The sequence below is a fragment of the Mesoplodon densirostris genome, chromosome 1 (genome assembly GCF_025265405.1).
Source record: "Mesoplodon densirostris isolate mMesDen1 chromosome 1, mMesDen1 primary haplotype, whole genome shotgun sequence".
Lineage (NCBI taxonomy): Eukaryota > Metazoa > Chordata > Mammalia > Artiodactyla > Ziphiidae > Mesoplodon > Mesoplodon densirostris.
This window is the reverse complement of record NC_082661.1, coordinates 156722337-156742512: the sequence shown is the minus strand read 5'-3', so window position 1 is coordinate 156742512 and position 20176 is coordinate 156722337. Positions and strand designations below refer to the sequence as shown.

The window sequence follows — 20176 nt, the reverse complement described above, 5'->3', positions numbered from 1 at the left end:
GCAGCTGGTACCTGAGAGAACTATGTTGTCTGGCCTCCTGGAAACAGTTTTTCCCATTGTGGGCAGTACATATCCAGCTGTAGCACCCTCTCCAGGTCACTGTTCCTCTGGGGTCGGGCCAGGGACTGCTCAGTCGGGGCTGGCTCTAGGCCAGCTGTGAGCCCCGGGACCCTCATGGGCTTCCTGCCAGGGCCGCGTCACTCTGAAGAGGGAGCCCCCTCAGCTCACGTCCAGCCCAGTTGGAAAAGCTTTCTCCATCTCGAGATAAACGCTTGTCAGCTTATTTTAACTTTCCTGTGTTGTAAACCTGAAGAGGTCACACTTGTCCTGCCTCTTGAGTGGTTTGGCGGGGGGGCATTCAGCGGGAACTTAAGGGAACAGATACAGTCGCATCCTTCTGCAGAGTCTGTGTCCTCACTTCGCTGTTGGCGAGAGGCTGCCTTTTTACTTCAGATTCCCCTGGCTTTGGGTTTTGCTAAGAATGTGCGTTTACGAAATGTTGCCACAGGACAGATGCGTAGCTTCTCCTAGCCGAGGAGCGTGAGGGAACAGTAAGAAGAAAGGCCGTGGCCGGAGGAGCCCCGCCGTGAGCGCCCTGGGCCCAGCCCAGCCCCTGCCTGGCCACAACAGCCCCAGCAAGCACTCGCTGGATGATGGAGGGCGAGAGCAGGGGTCTCAGGAGCCACGAAGAGAGTTCCGTGGTCCTTCCGCCTCCGAGCGGGGTGGATGCTGATCTCTCACGGTGACCATGTGTGCGTGTCCCTGCAGATCCAGATGTACCAGCTTTCGAGGCTGCTCCACGACTACCACCGAGACCTATACGATCACCTGGAGGAGCACGAGATCGGCCCCAGCCTCTACGCCGCACCCTGGTTCCTCACAGTGTTCGCCTCGCAGTTCCCCCTGGGGTTCGTAGCCAGAGTCTTTGGTGAGTGTGTGTGAGTCTGTTCGCCAGGACTCGCGTCCTCGAGTTAGAGGGGAACCGTGTGTCGTCACTCCGTGGTGATTCTTCTCATTTTTATACCTGGGTCTTCTACAGGAAACAGGGTGTTACTTGTCATTCTCAGTTTAGTGAGGATCAGGCTTCGGGAGTTTCAGGACCTGCTTAGCTTCTGATGATCAGGGCCTCCCCTCCATGCCTTCTTGTGGGCTTAGATCCGATTCCCTTCCCCCAGGCTCCCCCTGGAGCAGACTTGCTGCAGGCTGGGCCGAGGAGCCTGGTGCGGGGCCCAGAGATGTTTCTCCCGAGCCGTCTTCCTCGACCTCTGTGGCCCGGGCCTTGGTCGCTGAGCTCCCTAAGACTTCTCCAGCGGGAGTCCTGGGCCACTGCTCTTTCTAGGTCTCGCCTGCATCTTCTCCTCTTGCTCCGCTTCCCCTACCCTTGGCTCTTCGCTTCCTCTGCCGGCGTGCTCTCTCGAAGGCACCTCTGTGTCGCCGACCCACGGTCCGTCCTCACACGCCCCCCGCATCATCTTCCCACTGCTGTGCCCCTGTAACTGAGGGCGGGTCACATTTCAAACCATCTCCTGTTTACTTGATTTACTTTTCGAAAAGATAGTCTCTGTCAAAGTTTTAAATGAATGTTCACATGCAAAGTCTCAAAACTGCCTTGTCAATTAGACTTCAATTTAAAAAACTAAAAATTTAAAAAATGTAAAAGGCTGCCTTGACCTGGCAGGGATAGGAGCCGAGTGACATGCTGTGAGCAGTCAGCTGTTGTACAGTGTGCTTTCCCTGCTTCAGGATGAAGTAATAATTCTGACAATTCAGGTTCTTTTTATCTTCTTATTGTGGAGGAAGAGGTTATTAAAAAATTGATTGTCATCACATACCAAGTGGTTTTAAAGTACCATTTATGTTGAGTCACTTGATAGCTTAAAAACCTGTACTCTTATACTTTTTTAGATTCGTTTTTAGAATTAGAGACCATCTTAAAGGGATTGTTCACAAAAGAGAGAGTCACTTTAGGCAGCTTTGGGCAGACCACTTGTATATCTAGATTCTAGAAATCCTAAAATTTGCTTTTTTTAAAAAAATAAATTTATTTATTCTAGGCTACATTGAGTCTTTGCTGCTGTGCACGGGCTTTCTCTAGTTGTGGAGAGCGGGGGTTACTCTGTTGTGGTGCGTGGGCTTCTCACTGCGGTGGCTTCTCTTGTTGCAGAGCACAGGCTCTAGGCACGTGGGCTTCAGTAGTTGTGGCACGTGGGCTCAGTAGTTGTGGCACGTGGGCTCTAGAGCGCAGGCTCAGCAGTTGTGGCGCACAGGCTTAGTTGCTCCATGGCATGTGGGATCTTCCCAGACCAGGGCACTAACCCATGTCCCCTGCATTGGCAGGTGGATTCTCAACCACTACGCCACCTGGAAAGCCTGCCTAAAATTTGCTTTTTAAGTGGGCAGTGAGTCGTCTTCTCTCCTCCTCTTCCCCCCCAACCACCGCCAAAGTACTAGATTTTTATTATCATTTACTTCTATCCACAAGAACTTTTACGGAATTTACCATTTGGCTTTACTAGGAGAATCTAGGTTCTTAAAATATTCACTACTCTTCCCATTTTTGCATAGCTACCTCCTCAAATTGATTTTTATTTTCCGTCCCTAAAAAAAAATAAGCACTGAAAATAATTGATACTAAACACTCTTTCCCTGGTTAAACAAATCATTAGTGAGATTTCATGCAGATTTTATACCATAGTTTTTTTAAAAAGTCCTCAAAGGGCTTCCCTGGTGGCACAGTGGTTGAGAGTCCGCCTGCCGATGCAGGGGACACAGGTTCGTGCCCCGGTCCGGGAAGATCCCACAAAAAAATCCTCAAAATTACCTGCTTAGTTGACCAAAAAAGAGTCACAGAAACTACAAGATGTTTAGCTGTGGGCTTCAGTCTTTCTTGCCAAACATTTCTGTGTTTTTTACTTTTCTTACTCTGGAAATGAAAAGAAAATCATCAGTCTCCTTCACTTTTTCTCCTGATTCTTTACTGTGTTTTTTCAAAAGGGTAACGGAGAGCAGTGAAGATTGAAAGGGGGAGGAGGGAGTGCTATTAGATGGTTTGAAAACAGCTCGAGCACCGAGTTACACTGTTGGTGAAGAAAACTCTGCAGAGGGGGCTGAGCAGGAAGGGCCGAAGGGTCAGCGCCGTGTGTCGCTGCCTCAGTCGCAGGCACGGAAGCTGCTGCTGCCCGGAGTTCTGGGCTCTAGGGCCGTAAAGCTCTGGGGGAAGAGCTCTTTCCTCACTGCAGAAGTGGGTAAGAGGCATTAACAGCAATCAGACAGACAGGCAAAATCTGCTTTGGAAATGACAGCCCTTGTGTTGCAGAATATTCAGAACTCTCTGAAGCTCATCCTCATGACGTCATAAGTAAAGCTGAAGCCAGCAAAAGCAGGGTCTTCTTCTCGATATTATGCAGTCAGAGGTAGGTCTTGGAGTTTCTTGTACATGATGCATAACAATGCCAGTCTCTGTGAGTCCTGGAGCCCACAGACCCCCGCTGCACGGAGTGAGTTCGTTTCCAGCTGGCTAAGGGCTCAGGGCTCCTGAGATTATAAGCAGGGAAGTGGGGACTCAAGAAAGCACTGTGTTGTGAGGTCATTCCATCTATCACTAGTTAAAAGGGAACCATTTTATTGGTAAGGTCCATAGAAAAGTTAGGTTTTGCTAAAAAACATTTCTGTATTTAGCATCGGTGACTTAGCTCCGCATTGGTGGGTAGCTTCATTTTAAATCCCAAAGCCTGCCATTCATACATATACTGTAGGCTTTTTTGGCCTGGGGTCCATTTCATTATAGGCCCTTACGCCTGGATAAAACCTAAAACCAAGTGGACTTCTGTTAACTATTCACTATTTTATATGTAAGTCACGGATTCTCAGCTTGCAGTCAGCATAGCTCTTATATAGATCAATAGCTTACCTCGAACTAAGTATACGCTACTTGGAGGGACAGCTGCCAGTGATGCTCGTGCCTTGACCTTTACGTGGTAATGAACCACACTCCTCTGGATGTCAGGAGTCACATAATGTAAAATCGCCTCCTCCTGTATTTTTCCAGTCTGGGTGTAGAGGGGTCCTGGGAGAGATGCTTGTTCTGTTCACCTCCTCATGTCTACCTTTGGGGGGAAAAAGTCTGAAAAATAGGACCTGCCTTGCTGCTGCTGGAGGTGGTGGCTGTGCTATTATTAGGCTCCTGACGTTTTCTATAGGATGTGCTGCCAAGTAGATGAGAGAGGAGGTGGAATCTAAAGATCAGGGTTTGGCCAAACACAGAAGCCACCTGTAATGTAGGGAGGGGTGCTGAGAGGCTTCAGGACTAAACTAGACTGGGAAACGAGACTGTTTGGGTGGCCAGGGAAAAGGGCTCTTCCAGGTAACGCGATACAGCGGTGATGAAGTGAGTCTTTGCCCAGTCTGCGCCGTCATCTTACCTCAAGGCTGTCAGCATCCTTCATCTCTCTCCTGCCTGTTCCTGGTGAAATGTGGGGATATCACAGCTGGAGGACCGCAGCCTCCCAGAGAAAGTTCAGGAGAGGGCTGGCCTGCGACAGAGACAAAGGTGTCTGGAAAAGGGATGTAGGATAAGTTCACCTCCTGGCCCTGTGCTTTGCCTTGATCATTTCCCCCCATAGGAAGATGGGGCACTTCTAATGTCGTGGGGAGTTTCAGGTAGAGTTCCCATACACGTTACCACCATAGCAGGGTTGCCAAAGTGTCTTCAAAGCAAAGTAATTATTTGTGGTGTTCTCAGCAAACAATTTGCAAGGTGGTGGAGTCAGCTGAATTTAAGGTTCCCTCTACTGCCCGCCTGATGAACCCCTTTGCCTATTTCTAGGCGGGCTTAAAAAAGGAGAGAAGGACAATCGGCCACGGGGTTGTGAGCTGGGCTCCTGCCGTGCTGCTGAAAGACTTAGCAGCTCACTTCCTTGTGCAGTGATTTTCAAATGTGGGAAATCAACTCACTTTTCTGAGGAGACTATTGTTTAAAAAAAAAAAAAATTCTAGTATGTAAATGTATAGGGATTGGAAAATAGGCAAAAGTGACAGTAATTGGGTTGGGGCGGTGGGTTTACAGGTAACCTTTTTCTTTACTATTATTTAAAAATTACTTAATTTTTAAAACTTGCAGAGGGAGAAAAAGGTGTGCTAATTGTCTCTGAGGGATACAGATGCTGCCCCTAAGTGTAGTCAGATAAATGTAGGAGCCCCTTCTTCTCAGCAAAGCTTTGAGGGGTCCTTCCTTCAACCCTTCAGACACACTCGTCAGTCGTGTCCCAAAAGGAAATCCTTATTTGAAGCCTCCTTAGTCTAACAGAAGCTTCTGGGGCTGAGCTCTCCCAGCCTCACTCGTGCAGCCCATTGGCCGGCTTGTCTTCAGAAGGATGGGCACCTGGGGCGGGCCTCCAGGAGTGCTGGCGAGTCAGGCATCTTGCGGCTGGCAGCGTGCACAGGGGCATCTGCTGGTGGGAATCAGCATGGTCTTGTCAGTGGCTCTTAAAAGGTGGCTTTTCTCCGTCTAAAGTTAACTAGCCCTTCCTTGCAAGGCTCAGACCCATAACCGGGGTCTCATTGGCATCATCTCCCAACCAAGGAATATGCTGACGTACTCAGGAAAGAGGAAGAGAAGGCCTTCTGACGTGTGTGCTCGCTAGTAAAGGTAGAATGGTCTGGCCCCATGACGAGGGCTCCTGCCTTACCTACTCTTTCGGGCTCCTGCACATGCTGTGCTTTCACACCTCTGCATTTCCACCTTCTTTTTCCTTCTGCGCAGAGTATTACTCCCTGACTTCTTGACTGGGGAGTTCCTGTTGGTTCTTTAAGGCTGGGTTCGGCAGCCACCTTTCCTTGGGGCATTTTCTTCCCTTTTGTATTCTGTTTTGTTTTGGTTTTAAGATAACCAAAAAAGAGTTAAAGAAAAAAACCACCTCTCCAGATTTCCCTTTGTTTTCTTCCTATAGTTTGGAAAAGTTCAGAATCACAGGAAGCACTCTACTAGTAAGTAGATTTGTTATAAAAACCAAGATCCTAAAGGAATAAAACTTGGAAGACCATTGTTAATCTTAAGACTGCTGATGTGGATTGTGTATTTGATTATCCTCATAAAAGTTCCCCAGTTGTTATTTATTTTAACTGGCTTAGATGTGGGACTATATCTAAATTTAAGGTACTTGCCCCAGAGACTGAAGATTCTGAGCTATATAGCACGTCATTGGTCTGGTAGTGCAGTCCACTCCCCAGGATCCCTGCAAAGAATGCCTTGATATTGAGTCTGATAGATGCCATCAGTTTTTATTCAGCTATAAATGTTCATATATTGAAAGGAAGTCTTACTGTCTAAACCAAAGAAACTTCAAATTTACTTTGTTTTTGGAAATGTCATTTCTGTTTAAAAATATGTCTTAGTTATAGCACAATCTTTTTTTATTCTATTTTTTAATTTTTTTTTTTTTGCCTGCGTTGGGTCTTCATTGCTGCGCGAGGGCTTTTTCTCTAGTTGCGGTGTGCGGGCTTCTCACTGCAGTGGCTTCTCTTGTTGCGGAGCACGAGCTCTAGGCGTGCGGGCTTCAGTAGTTGTGGCTCGTGGGCTCTGGAGCGCAGGCTCAGTAGCTGTGGCGCACGGGCTTAGTTCCTCTGTGGCATGTGGGATCTTCCCGGACCAGGGCTTGAACCCGTGTCGCCTGCATTGGCAGGTGGATTCTTAACCACTGCGCCACCAGGGAAGCCCCTCTAGCGCAATTTTAGACCTTTATGTTTTCTGTAGTGGTGAATTACATGGGTAGACTGCATATTTTTTAAATCAGACATTTCACAGGACTATTCTTCCATAGCACTGCCTCGATACATGTACTCCTCCCCCTAAGAAGTTCAGATTTCAAAGATGTGATCTGTTCTCCAGTTTATCTTCCCAACCCCTACAGCCAGACTTGAGGAGGCAGCATCTGTCCTTTTCAGTTGCCTGGAGCTGCCCTGAACCAGGAGCAGTGTGGCCCTGGGCTCACTGCGAGCGGCTGCCCGCAGGGCTGCACCCAGCCGGGCGCCAGGTCTGCTCACCTGATGGTCTCGCAGCATCTCCTGGGCTGACCCAGCCAGCCGGTGCTTGGGTGTCTCCCTTATGCCATTCACAAACCACCCTGGGACACCTCCAGCCTGCGCTCACTGGCTTGTTTCTTAATGGCTTTCACTTCTCATCACCCTAAACCACCCAGAGAGGCACAGGCTGGGAATTCTCCCTCTCACCTGCTTCTGTCTTCCTTGACTTGATGGAAAGTACAGCTTCTTTGTCCCTTCCATTCTCCTGCAGCCCCCCCAGAAAAAAAAAAAAGAATATCGACAGTTGCCTCTAATTAGATTTATGCTCCCATCTTTTAAAATTACATTTCATCTTACATTATTATTCCAGTTGTTAGGTAACTTTCCCAAATTTAGTCACCCAACATTTAGTTACTAGGGCTGTGCTCGAGCCCCAGGACATTGGAGTCTCTTTCTGAATGGCTTCAACTCTGGGGAAGGTGGAGTCTGGGCTGGGCTGGGCTGGGCTGGGCTGGGCTGGGGGCCCACTTGCCCTCCCTCTCCCTGTGCACAGTAGGTGTGGGGATTGTTAACATTCGCCAACCATTCTAAGGGAAAAAATGGCAAGAACTAGAAAATAACCCTGATAAAGTTCTTTGAATTCTTCAGAGGGAAAAAATGTTTTATTCCATTATTATGCTAAAATTCAGTATACTTGTTAAGTGTTTAATAATGTACTTTTGCAATGGTACAGGCTTTTTACAGTTTTTAGAGATCTTTTAATTCAACCCCTTATTTCAAAGCAGAGGAAACAGAGGCATTTTCTTCACTTACAGCAGCAGAAATTAGGATAGAGTATTTATACACATCTTTGTTTTACTCATAAAAATATATGTTTTAGTAATAACTCCTTTGAAATACAGAGAATTCCTGAAAAAAAGAGACTAATGAAGTTTTTTTTTCACAGTTTCAACTTTTGAGGTATGTTTGAATTTAATATATTCTTGGAGTGAAAAACAGATTTATCTGAACCTGTTACAGAATTTTAGCAGTAGTTTAGCATATATAATATATGTATATTTACATATTTATTTATTTATTATTTGCTATATTGTCTTGACAACCCTATCTGAAATACTAGGATCTTATAATTTGGGGTTGCATTTCCCACAGTCCTGCTCTTCGATGTGTGTGAAGGGGAATGGAGTGCCATTTCATCAGAATCTGGCCCGGCTTAACTTTCTGCTTTTCTGTGTTTTCCCAGATATGATCTTTCTTCAGGGATCAGAGGTCATATTTAAAGTGGCTTTAAGTCTGTTGGGAAGCCATAAGCCCTTGATTCTGCAACATGAAAACCTAGAAACTATAGTTGACTTTATAAAAAGCACGCTACCCAACCTGGGCTTGGTGCAGATGGAAAAGACCATCAGTCAGGTATGGTTCAGTCTGGACCTTCCAAATGTTCCAGCAATTCTGGATATGCAGAAGCCGAATTTCCTTTTTCTTTTTTTGAGGAGGAGGAGCTGTTTCCTACCACTTTGTGTCCTGAGCAGCAATGCTCAGCTCGTGGGAGGCACATCTCGAATCCCTGTTCCATGATCAGACGTGTGTCTGTGTGTGTGTGTGCTGAGAGTGTGTAGGTGTGATAACCAGCACAACTATCGGTAGTTTCTTACAATTAAAAGGCGTTTGTCACCCCTCGGCGTTTGTTCTTCTGAAATACATACATTTTTATTCAACGTAGGCTTTTGTAAAATGAGTGCTTTGATTTTTGTGCTGAAATGGCATTAATTGGAATTTTCTAAAATTTTAACTTGTTGATATGAAGTTGTGATAAAGAGTGTATATTCTATAACTTTGTTCTGGAGAGTGTGTGTGCGTGTGTGTGTGTGTGTGTGTGTGTTTTATAGAGTTCAATTCCACATTCATCTGTGGTTCTAGTCCCTCTGATTTCTGTATGCAGTAGAACGGCATTGCATGTATGCATGTATCACTCTCTGAAATGTTAGGGGTTGAGGGTAAGGTGATTCTGGAATTGCAGCTCAACCAGTTGTTAATGGCCTGGCTTAGAAGTGGGAGCAGATTTTGACTCTGTATCAGGAAGAATTTTCCAGTAATGATTGCTGACCATGCAGGACTCAGCTGCCCGGCAGTGGGTGAGGTCACACTTGGAAGTGTCCTGAGGCTGGATGGCGAGTGCTACAGAAGGTGCCCAACGCAGAGATCCCACAGACTCAGCAGTCGGAGCCTCTCATTAGCCTAGAACTTACCTCACCTGCAAATGTAATGAAAACATAGAGCAATTAGGTAAAAGCAAATAGTGAAATAAAGCCGTGTTTTAAAAAATCCTTCTTCTGAGGGTTTCTGATAGTCCGAGAGTGGTGGGTTGCACCCAGTTGCAGCAGTTTGTGGTTTCATTTGCTGCCCCTCCTTAGGTGCTGAGCCCAGAAAAGGAGGCAAGTCTGGGTTGGAAGAGGGAGACAGTTTCGTCCAGGTGCCACTTTGGGTCTCTGCACATTTCATTGGCCTACATGAAGGAGCAGCTCTTTTCGTCTCTGCACTTTCTTCTTCAGTTAATTGAGAGGCTTTTACTTCCCTGGAGCCTTCCTCTCAGTGTGAATAGCTCTGGCTTGTTGACGCCCTGCTTTTTGCCAGGTTCTGTGTGACTCTGCATATACACACATGATCTCATTCAGTCATGACTGAATTCCTGAGAGGAGAAGTGGTTTTAACCCACGAGCAACCTAGGGTTCAAAGTGGTTGATTAGCTGGCCCACAGTCATGCTGCCGAGAAGTGGAAAAGTAGGGTTTCAGACTCAGGCCCTCTCACTTCAAATGCTTTCGCAGCTACTCAGTTCCACCAAGTGCTTGCGGGTGTCATTTAATCAGAGATTTTCTGTACTGTACCTGTGTATTAAGACTGAATTCTCCACCCTTTGATTCTTTACTTTCTGACATTTCCATGCATTTCCTCCCTTTTAGAGCTTTCATTGCACATACCTCTGGTTTTTGGCTGCTGGGGAAAATGCAAGAGCCTTGGTTCCCTAAACCCAAGTCTGTGCCAGTGAGCGCCTTGACCTGCTGCCTGGGGCCTGGCTAAAAGGCAGGCAGCCTCACCGATGTGGTTACCTTCTGGATATTGAGCCCCAGAAAAAAAAAAAAACTCATGTTCCTCCCCTCGTCTGTAAAGGATACTTACTGAGGGTGTGAAGGTGCTCTTTAACGTTGGGAGAATAGAAATGGACCCAGTGTGCAGAGAGGACAGTTGTGTGTGTGCCTGAGTTGTTTCAGGCATCCGTTTTGAACTTGGCATGCTTTATTCCATTGGCTCCTTAACAACTCTGAGGCCTGGAGGGAGTAGACGCCCAGCACCCTGTACGAGGTGGCAGAGCCAAGAGCGTAACGTGCTCTGGGCCACCAGAGCCCGTCCTGTGTAGAAAAGGAGCACGTAACCAGTCATTGCAAGAGTGGTGGGAGCTCCAGTGGGGCTGTGCAGGGAGGGAGTGAGCAGTGAGTGGGGAGTGGGGACCGGGGAGCTGAGGGAGTTGAGTTCAGCTGGGCCTTTTCTGCAGAGGGCCAGACAGGAAGTGTTTCAGGCTTTGTGGACCATAAAGCCACGTGAGGTCAGCTCAGCCTCTGCAGCATGAAGGCCACCAGAGCCAGTATCTGTCGGAATGAAGCGGCTGTGTTGCAGTAAAGCTTTATTTGCAAAGCATGTGACGGGACAGCCTTGGTCCACGGGCTGTAGTCAGCTAACCCCCCATTATAGTACGTGCAAAGGCACGGGAGCGAGAGAGAAGTTCTAGGCTCCGGTTCAGCTTTCCCCGGGGTGGGGGAGGCGCAAGGATTGGAAGTAGGGACACAGCATCTGCATCTGAGGTCCAGGTTTTCAGCCTGCCACAGGTCTCTCTGGGAAACAAGACTCAATGCCAGGCAGCTCTCCGCCCTCCTTCCCTCCAACGTGTTCCATCTGGAACTTGACCTCTGCAGGCTGTCAAGCTTTCTGCCTGCTCGCTGCCCCCTCCCATCCCCTCCCTGCAGAGGGTGCTCTAGTCTCAACTTCTACTCAGAGAGGGGGGAGGCGTGAGGGGCAGCGCGATTTCTCTGCAGCCTTGGAGAGCCCACAGGGTGGAAGTGACATTGCGTTCTTTGCATGCTGCTGTCCTGTGTGTGGAAGGATGGAGCTGGGCTGGATCTCTGTGATAGCCAGGCTCCATTTCATTAAATACCGTCTCCGTGGAAGCCTCAGCTCGAGCAGCTGGGACACAGTCTGCATCCAGGTTGGGGAGAGTCCCCAAGGACAGGGCCCTGGAGCTCCCGCTCAGCGCAGACAGGCTGGGAGCCGCCACCTAGGGGCAGGCCCAGAGTTGACAGAGTCCAGGGCGTGGAGACAAGGGTCTCTGAGGCTCTGGGGCAGCTCCTCAGCGTGACTTAACTGTCAGTTGAACGTGAGCCATCAAAATCGCCTCACAAGAAGGGGGAAGCCCTGGGGATAAACAGAAAGGAAGAGGAGGGAGCTCAGGGGTGTCGTCTCATCACAGCAAGTGTCGTGCGCTTGTGCAGCCTCAGGTCAGTGTAAGGAAGAGAGCAGGTGAAGCGGGGGGCTTTGGAGGACGGGGCAAATAGCCTATTTTCAGCGTCCTTTGGGCCCTGCTCCGAGCGCGGTCCCAGACCAGCACCATCACATAGGAACTTATGCAGAATCTGGGCCCCCCACTCCAGACCCGCTGAGTCAGAATCTGCATTTCAGCAAGATGCCCAGGAGATATGTGCACGCACGCACGCATGCACACACACACAACACAGGGGGCACCTTGGAAAGCTCTGCTGTGGGCGACTTCATTGTAAGCACACCAGACAAGTCTCTGTTGTAGTTGAGCTTGTAGGAGAGAAACCAGAATCTTAACAAAGTTCCTTTGTTCAAAAGATGCTCTTCAGAATCACAGTGGTGAGACTGCCCCTTCTGCCTTGGGAGGAGCCCTTACTGCTTGGGCAGCTTGCACTATTGAAAATTAGTTTTTTAAAAGGCCAGTCAGTGCCGTACCAAGAGGGTGGGGTAAGGCAGGGAGGAGTACTTTACTACTGACAATGTTCAGAATTGCTTGCATGTGGTGATAATAAAAAGCAGACCAGCTTTTAGTTGGGTTTATTTTTGTTTTTAAATTCACTACAGACACTGCACCCCCTTATTTTTGATACCCAGGCAGAGGCTCCCCCATCCAGCTCTTGGTATGCCACTGAGACCACCAGGCTGGGGGGAAGGGTCTGGGGGTGGGGAGGGTGGAAGGTATGTGACTAGTTCTGCAGCCATCAGGGTTGATGGCTTCATTACAGAGTGTCCACAGACAGCAGAGAGAAACACTAAGTCTCCAAGCGCAGGCGCGCCAAGAACAGAAACGAATTCTCTAAAGGAGGAGACTCGTCTAGCAAGCAGATATCTGGGAAAATATTTAGCTTCGTGCATAATTTAAATTTAAATAACATAATGCTTTACCTTCCTAGAATAACAAAATGAAACATTTTAATCCCAATACCCAGTGCCAAGGGTGTACTGTATCTGGCACATTCTTACGTTGCTAATGGCATTGTATGTGGATTATTCCCGTTTGGGAAGCAATTTGGCAATATGTATCACGAGCCAGTAAAATATTTGTACCCTTTGACTCAGTAATCCCATTTCTTGGAATGTATGCTTAGGAAATAATCCAAAATATGGGAAAAGCTGTACATATGAGGATGTTTAAAGTTGTCGTTTGTAACAAAAACTTACAAGTAACTAGATATCCAGCATTTGATGACTGGATTAACATGGTTATTGATACGTCGAGTTGGTAGAATACCATGAAGCCATGTATAATTATGGTTATGAAGAATATACAACAACGTGAGAAAGCGTCATTTGAGGACCAGGGCGCTCCTGTCACCACCAGCCATATGCTTCCATGGTCGGGAATAAATTCCCAGGCACGACTGCAAGGGCTGTGAGTGTGTTTTGGCAGCCAGGAGGGTAATGATGCAGTTAAGCAGAGATGATTGTGACCCAGGATGGTTCCTGGGGATTAACGCAGGCCTCCGCGAGCACTCCGCTCTGTGCACAGTTGAGAGCCGTTAACCATAGCCACTCATCAATCTGGATCAAAGGCCAGAGGTTTTGTCCCCAGGTTTTCCAGGTTAGGAGCTCATTTAACAACCTCTGTGGAAGAAAAAAAAGTGTGTGACATTTATCCTGCACCGTGTTTATAATTACACACTAATGCCACAGCAATCTCGGTTTTAATGTGTGTGGTCTTTACTCTGAGCTGTTCAGAAGTTCCATGGTGTGACATCCTTTGTCATTTTGCTGCAGCACAAGGTTGGATGGAAGGGGTTTTGTGACAGCTGTGTGGAAGCAGATCCCTTAGCTAAGTTAGGGCACCAACTCAGCTTGCCAGGCCTGTGTCTCCTGATTCCCCACAGCTATGCTGTCAGGTAGGTGTTACCACCTCCATGTGGTGGAGGCCAGGAACTGAGGCCAGGATAAGTCAAGTAACTTGCTCAGGGTCATTCAGGGAGTCGCCAGCCGAGCCCCCATTCAAGGGCTGACTGAAAGCTTCTGAGTTAGTTTTCTTGACTGTAGAATAGAGATGATAATCCCTGCCAGCTCACGGTCGCTCTGAGGGACAGCAGAGAATCAGATCAATGCAGTCAACTGCACACACAAACACGCACGCACGTCACAGATACAGTGTGTATTACTTTTTCGGCCTACAGTGACTTTTGTGCCTAATTAGTATTAGCCATTGAATTAAATTGAAAACCAGGAAGCTGAAGAATTAATCTCAAGGAAGAGAAAATGAGATTGGAAGAGAAAATAAGATTTCTGGGAATGGTGAGAAAGTAAACATGGTTTTTGAAAATTGGATTTCAGGAAAGATGGGACTCATTCGTGTTTGAATGCTAATAGGGTACCATCAAGGGAAATGAGTTTTTCATGGATTTTAACTGTTGGAATTTCTTTCTTAAGGAAATGCTGTGAAGAGTTAGTTTCTGCTCTTATAAACACTAAGTGCATTCTTTAAATGTGTGTTCTGATCTGGCTTTTTTTATGTGGGGACTGAATTCTCAGATCCACGCTGGGGCTTCACGCCTGGGGCAGCAGCAGCCTCTGCCTTCTGACCCCTCATCGTCCCAGCTTCCATCCAGCTCACTTCACTCATCAAGAGAAAGTACAGATAGGAACAGCTCACTCACTTGTGCACTTTGGGGTTGTTTTTCACACGAGTGGTTTTTTTTCATGACTGTTACTATTATGGAAAGGAAGGCAACTCAGGCATTGTTTTGTATTCACTCATCTATGTGGGTGACATTTGGGTTTTGGCTCATTTCTGCATATCTTATGTGCAGAATAGGGTTTTTTAGTAAACAGTTCCATTACTTGGCTGTTCTTGTAACTCTGAAAATCCAACTGAACTATAATTAAACTTTGACCTGGTGACTGGGCAAATGGGGCTGTGATTCTTCTGTTTTGTTTTATTCTCTCTTTGACCCATAGTTGTGTATCTGATCTAATAGAATTTTCAGAGAAAAATGATCTAAGTACTGAAATAAGAAGTAAAAATAAACTCATATAAGCAATTTAAAAAAGAAGGTTTTGGCTTTTGAAAAATGAGTATCAGAGACCTACACTTACTGTTACCTTTGGTTTATTTCCAAATGCTTCTTTTTTTAAAATTTATTATATTATTTATTTATTTAATTTATTTTGGGCTGCATTGGGTCTTGGTTGTGGCACACGAGATCTTTGTTGTGGCACACAGGATCTTTCGTTGCGGTGCATGGGCTCTTCATTGTGGTGCGTGGGCTTCTCTCTAGCTGTGGCGTGCGGGTTTTCTCTCTCTAGTTGTGGCGTGCGGGCTCCAGAGCGCGTGGGCTTCTGTAGTTTGCGTCACACAGGCTCTCTAGTTGAGGCGTGCCGGCTCAGTAGTTGAGGTGGGCGGGCTTAGTTGCCCCTCGGCCTGTGGGATCTTATTTCCCCAACCAGGGATCAAACCCACATCCCCTGTGTTGTAAGGCGGATTCTTTACCACTGGACCACCAGGGAAGTCCCCCAAATGCTTCTTAAATCCTCTCTTCCCAAGTAAAATTATTCCCTTCTCAGTGCAGAGTTTTCCTTGTTTATGACTAATAGTATCAGGCACAGAGTAGGTGCTTCGTGGGCACCCGTCGACGTGTGTGTGTGTGTGTGTGTGTGTGTGTGTGTGTGTGAGATTTTTCTCATTTTCAGTGCCTGATGACTTTTCTGTGTGTCACAGGTGTTTGTGATGGACATCTCTAAACAGTTACAAGCTTATGAAGTTGAGTACCATGTGCTTCAGGAAGAACTTATCGATTCCTCTCCTCTCAGTGACAACCAAAGAATGGACAGATTAGAGAAAACCAACAGCAGCTTACGCAAACAGAACCTTGACCTCCTTGAACAGCTGCAGGTAGGGCATATTTACAAGGCAGCCTCCCGAACCTTGAGTGTGTGGTAGTTCATTAACTCACCAGAGGCACCGGCTGGGTTTTCCCATGGCCGTAGGCCCTTTCTCTTCTGGTTGTTTGTAGTTAGGATCAAAGGTAACCCAGGAGAATTGTTCCTTTTTGTTAGGAGGCAGACAGATTATCCTTTGCTAAGGTCAGACTGTCCTGGAACTTTCTGAGAGGGTATTTCTGCACTTAACCCTTTCAGGAGACAGACCCAGAGCTGAACTTGGGTTCAGGGTGCCGTCGTACTATTAGCCAAATAGCCAGCGATTGCTCTTTGAGTAATGACGAGACAATCAAAGGCATGAGCTTTCAGGAGCGAAACCAGCTAGGTCCACGGAGTGATATCGAGCGAGGAAAGTGCCACAGAATCTCCCTAACAGAGTAAACCAGAGCCTGTGATCAGGATTTGTGAGTCCCTGGTGCAAATGCAAAAATTCAGTTCATGAAGGGACACAGTTCTCGCCTCTGGAAGCTTCCATCTTACCATGGATAAATGCGGATGAGGACATACAGTCAGTAGAAAGGCAAACCCAGACCGTGCGTGCAGGAGGGCGAGATGGAGCTAGCACAGAGGCGCAGTCCAGCGACCCAGATCTTGCTAGGTCCACTGTCACCCACACTGTCACCTGCTCTGATTCCCTCACCTGTGTGACGGGGACAAAAAGGTGCCTTTTTGTTGGGGTAGGGGGTAGCACTCCTCTAACAGTCAGATAGAATAAACTAACCATACAGTCTGCTTTTTAAATGTCAATATGGGTGGTAAAGCTGTCATTGTTAAGGAATTGTGTGTGGAGGGGGGGAAGGGGGTGTTTTAAAAAATTATTCTTGAGCTTGCTGTGGAGAAAACTTTATATTTTTTCCAAAATATGTATTCTGTGGTATTCCTGGGCTGTCCTGAGAATAAGCTTTCCATCCTGATCTAAGCCTCTTAGTTTTCTCCATAGAAAGTTGCTGCTTTGCAGACACAAGCTTGGCAGTGATGGGAAAAAGGCCAGCATTTGGAGCTTAATAAATCAACCCCTGTCTAAAATGTATTCCCCCCAGCAGGGATTTTTACCCCAGTAGAAACCTAGCCGATATTTGCTGTAGAGGAACAAAGAAAAGTCTCTTCTTACCCAGGCTTGACTACCAGTCACATTCCGAAAGTTAGCTTTTTTTTCCTCTAAGATTGAGCTGTCCTAACTGAAACTATGCCTGAGTACGATTTCTCCAGGGTGTCTTAGCTGTAACCTGAAGGGGAGGTGCCGGGGAATGAAGAGCCTTATCTTGCATGTAAGGGTCTGCAGTGTAGGTGGTAATTTTAAATGCTTTCCAAACAAAGAGTAGGTCCCTGAAGTACGGCAGGATGGAAACATTTCTAACAAAGCCCAGATTTGAAGTTGAAGCATTTGTCTCGTTAGGATAGTGCTCAAATAAAAGGTTCATTTTATTAGGCTGATACCATGTGGGTTTTTTTGTGATGAAGAGGGGAAGTAATTTTGCATGCTCCTGTGATACTGTACCCCTTTTGTGAAGAGAGGGAGTTGTGAAAAGCTGCTCAGACATCTGCGTCCTCAAGAAACGCATCAAGAGGTAATTGGTAACAACAGATGTTCTCCTTGGAATGATCTTTCTCTTGACCACGTGGCTCTGTGCTTCTGGAGGTATCATTCAAGACTAGAGCTTATGCCGGTCTCAGCTGTGCTGGGTGCCAGAGGCCACCAAAATTTGTAAGACACTGCTGCTCTCAAAGAGTTGGGCTAGGGATTGTGGTGTGTCAGTTTGTGGGTACCTGCATATAGTTTTCCCATTACCCTCTGAGTCATGTGGAATTACTTTCAGCCAGACCACATAAGTTCTGTGAGACTCACACGTCTTTTCCCTTTTTTCTTTTTTTTAAAAACAGTTTTCAGAGTCCAGGGATAGCTGTTCAATGCAGTACTTAATTTTCCAACATAAATCTTTGCTTTTTTGCCCAAGTATCAAAATTGGCCTGTTTTCTGGCTTTGTTCCATTCATACAGTTGTTGGACATACCAAATCCCCATCTATTTTCTTGTTAAACACTTAAGAATGTCATCTAGCTGCTGGAGACTAAACTGTCTTAGCTCTTCTGTCCAGCAGCGTGCTTACGACGATTGCTTAGACATGTCAGATGTTGCCAAATGCTAAGGGACGTGCTATTTTTTTTTTTTTTCCCTGCGGTACACGGGCCTCTCACTGCTGTGGCCTCTCCCGTTGTGGAGCACAGGCTCCGGACGCGCAGGCTCAGCGGCCATGGCTCACGGGCCCAGCCGCTCCGCGGCATGTGGGATCCTCCCGGACCGGGGCACGAACCCGTGTCCCCTGCATCGGCAGGCGGACTCTCAACCACTGCGCCACCAGGGAAGCCCAGGGACGTGCATTTTTTGGAATAACCCGCTACTAGTCATTGAGTGCCCGTGAGCCGGGTGCTTTGGGAGGCCAGACCCACGTGCAGGGTGAGGTGTGTTTTCTTCCGTGAGACGGCTTCGCTCTCACCGAGGAGGAGACCTGACGTCCATGCTGGCTAGTAAATGACCGTGCACGTCAGCTCACTGCTAAGCTGAGAGGCGCCCCTGGGAGTGCTGTGGCCCTCAGAAGGAGTGGTCCCTGGAGGGGACAAGGTGGGACCCGTCCCAGGCCTTGACCGTGGGGAGGAGTGTGAGGGTCGGAGAGGACTGCTTGGACATAGCCACTCAGCGTGACCGCCCCCTGCCCGGTAAGCCGGCAAACTTAGGATCTCGGTCCTTCTTTCTGTTTTGAGTGTTCCAGTATCACAGCCAGACCTAGGCTTTGAGTCGTCGAATTGTCTGTCTAGCACAAGTGTTGTCTTGTTCAAGAAGCTGTTTCCCATGTTTTGAAAATGAGGGAAGAAATATGTACTGTTGTTCCCCCCTAAAATCTACGGGAACATGTAGACGGCCGGTCAGATGAGCGAGCCAGTGCCGTGCCTTACTGACCCCGGGCCCAAGCACTCGAGAATGCAGCGGAGAGCTGGAATCGGCCAGGAGGCCTGGGGACAGCAACATAGGAGGCTGCTTTGCTCAGGAAACTCCTCCGCTTCACTGGGGCCAACTCACTGGTTGCCCGGGAAGCCAGCCCGAGGGGACTAGAGAGAAGAGAAGGGTCCGTTGTAAGAGAGAAGCACCTAGAAGGTCGGCCTGACACTGACTGTGTGCTGAGGATGCAGACGGGTGGGAGTGGGGACACTGCTGGCATCTGTGGCCAGTGAGGCCACGCATGTGACCCTCTTAGCAGAGCTCGGCCACCCTGAGCGCTCCACACACGTTCCCGGGGAAATGCCCATCCTTGTTACTGTAGGGAGTATTAAGGGTTCAGAGTAGAGAGCTGTTACTACGTGGGCCTTCACATAGAAACCATTTTGATGGTCTGTCTGAAATCAGTTTGTACCTGTAAATACATGTATTTGTCAAAGTGGGCCGGACTGTGCTGCAGTAACAACACTCCAGACCCCAGGGCTCAGCACCGCAGACCCTCCACCTTGTCTCCACGAAGCATTCACGGGCCGTTTCACAGCTGTCCTCCTGTAGCGGGTGACTTGGGAATCGGGCTCCCTCTGCATTGGGAAGCCACCATCTCCACAGGCGGCTGGCTTCCAGAGTAGCCACGACAGGGGAAGAGGGTGCTGGAGGATCTCGGGGCGGCCCAGCCCGCCTGCGAGGGAGTCTGGGAAATGGAGTCTTCCCCTGTGGCCAGAACTGAGAGTAAATGTGGAGAGGTGTGTCTCTGCCAGAACAGGGCTCTAGAGTGCCTTCGAGGCTGGACAGTGGAGTGCAGAATGGATCTCCCATGTTCTCCCCGGGCAGTTCCATTCTCATTTCTTTTATTCTCTAGGTGGCTAATGGGAGGATCCAGAGCCTGCAAGCCACCATTGAGAAGCTCCTGACCAGTGAAAGCAAGCTGAAGCAAGCGACCCTGGCCTTGGAGCTGGAGAGGTCAGCCCTGCTGCAGACAGTGGAGCGGCTCCAGGGGCAGACGGCAGAGCCGGGTGGCCCGGAGCCTGACCCCGCACCACCGGAGCCTGCAGACCACTGACAACCGGAGCCCAGCCCCCGCCAGAGCACAGCTCCAGAACGGGGTCGCCACCGCCTTGACACTGTCCAGGCCTTAGCTGAGAGAGATGAAGATGCCTGAAGGAGATCGGAGCGTGAAGCGTGCTTCTCAGGGAGGAGACTGGCTTGCCAGCGCACGGATTCTTCTGAACTAAGATTCGCAGTGCAGGGGGCGAATGTCCCGGTGTTGCTGTCATTGTTTAGGTTCTAATACGTCCCCTTTCCGGTCCCGGTTACTGTACTCAGTAGATTTAGATGGCACGGACTTGAAATAAAGCACCTTTGTGTTTCTTTATTGTTTCCTTCTTCAGTATCACTGTGTCTGTAAAGGGCATTCATAATACCGTGGGATTTCAAAAGCCGGCGAGGCTGGAGGTGATGATTCCTCTGGCCGACGTGTGGCCCTTCATTCTTCCAAGGAGGGTTTGTGTGACTTACACCTTCAGCGTCACTGGCAGGGGTGCGGTTGGCCCTTGACCATTCTTGTTGTGGAAGCCCCGGATTACCACTGGGAAAAATGGGAAGCGATTTATTTAAATTTGACATCTTAGATTTGATCACTGTGCTTGGTATTTAATGAAGTTTTTCTTTTAAGAA

At 48.1% G+C, this 20176-nt stretch overlaps 1 protein-coding gene across 7 annotated transcripts in view; it reads left to right on the top strand.

Annotated features, from left to right (window-relative positions):
* Positions 1-19870, top strand: part of TBC1D1 (TBC1 domain family member 1) — a 231997-nt gene extending 212127 nt beyond the window's left edge. For 6 of the 7 annotated variants that reach the window (XM_060111224.1, XM_060111254.1, XM_060111233.1 and 3 more), the window contains 4 exons: positions 769-928; positions 8264-8433; positions 15291-15464; positions 19362-19870. In XM_060111224.1, the coding sequence (XP_059967207.1) occupies positions 769-928; positions 8264-8433; positions 15291-15464; positions 19362-19562 (705 nt within the window). In that variant the 3' untranslated portion in view covers positions 19563-19870. The remainder of the gene's footprint in view (positions 1-768; positions 929-8263; positions 8434-15290; positions 15465-19361) is intronic. The other variant, XM_060111246.1, reaches the window with a different exon arrangement.
* The last annotated feature ends 306 nt before the right edge of the window (positions 19871-20176 follow it).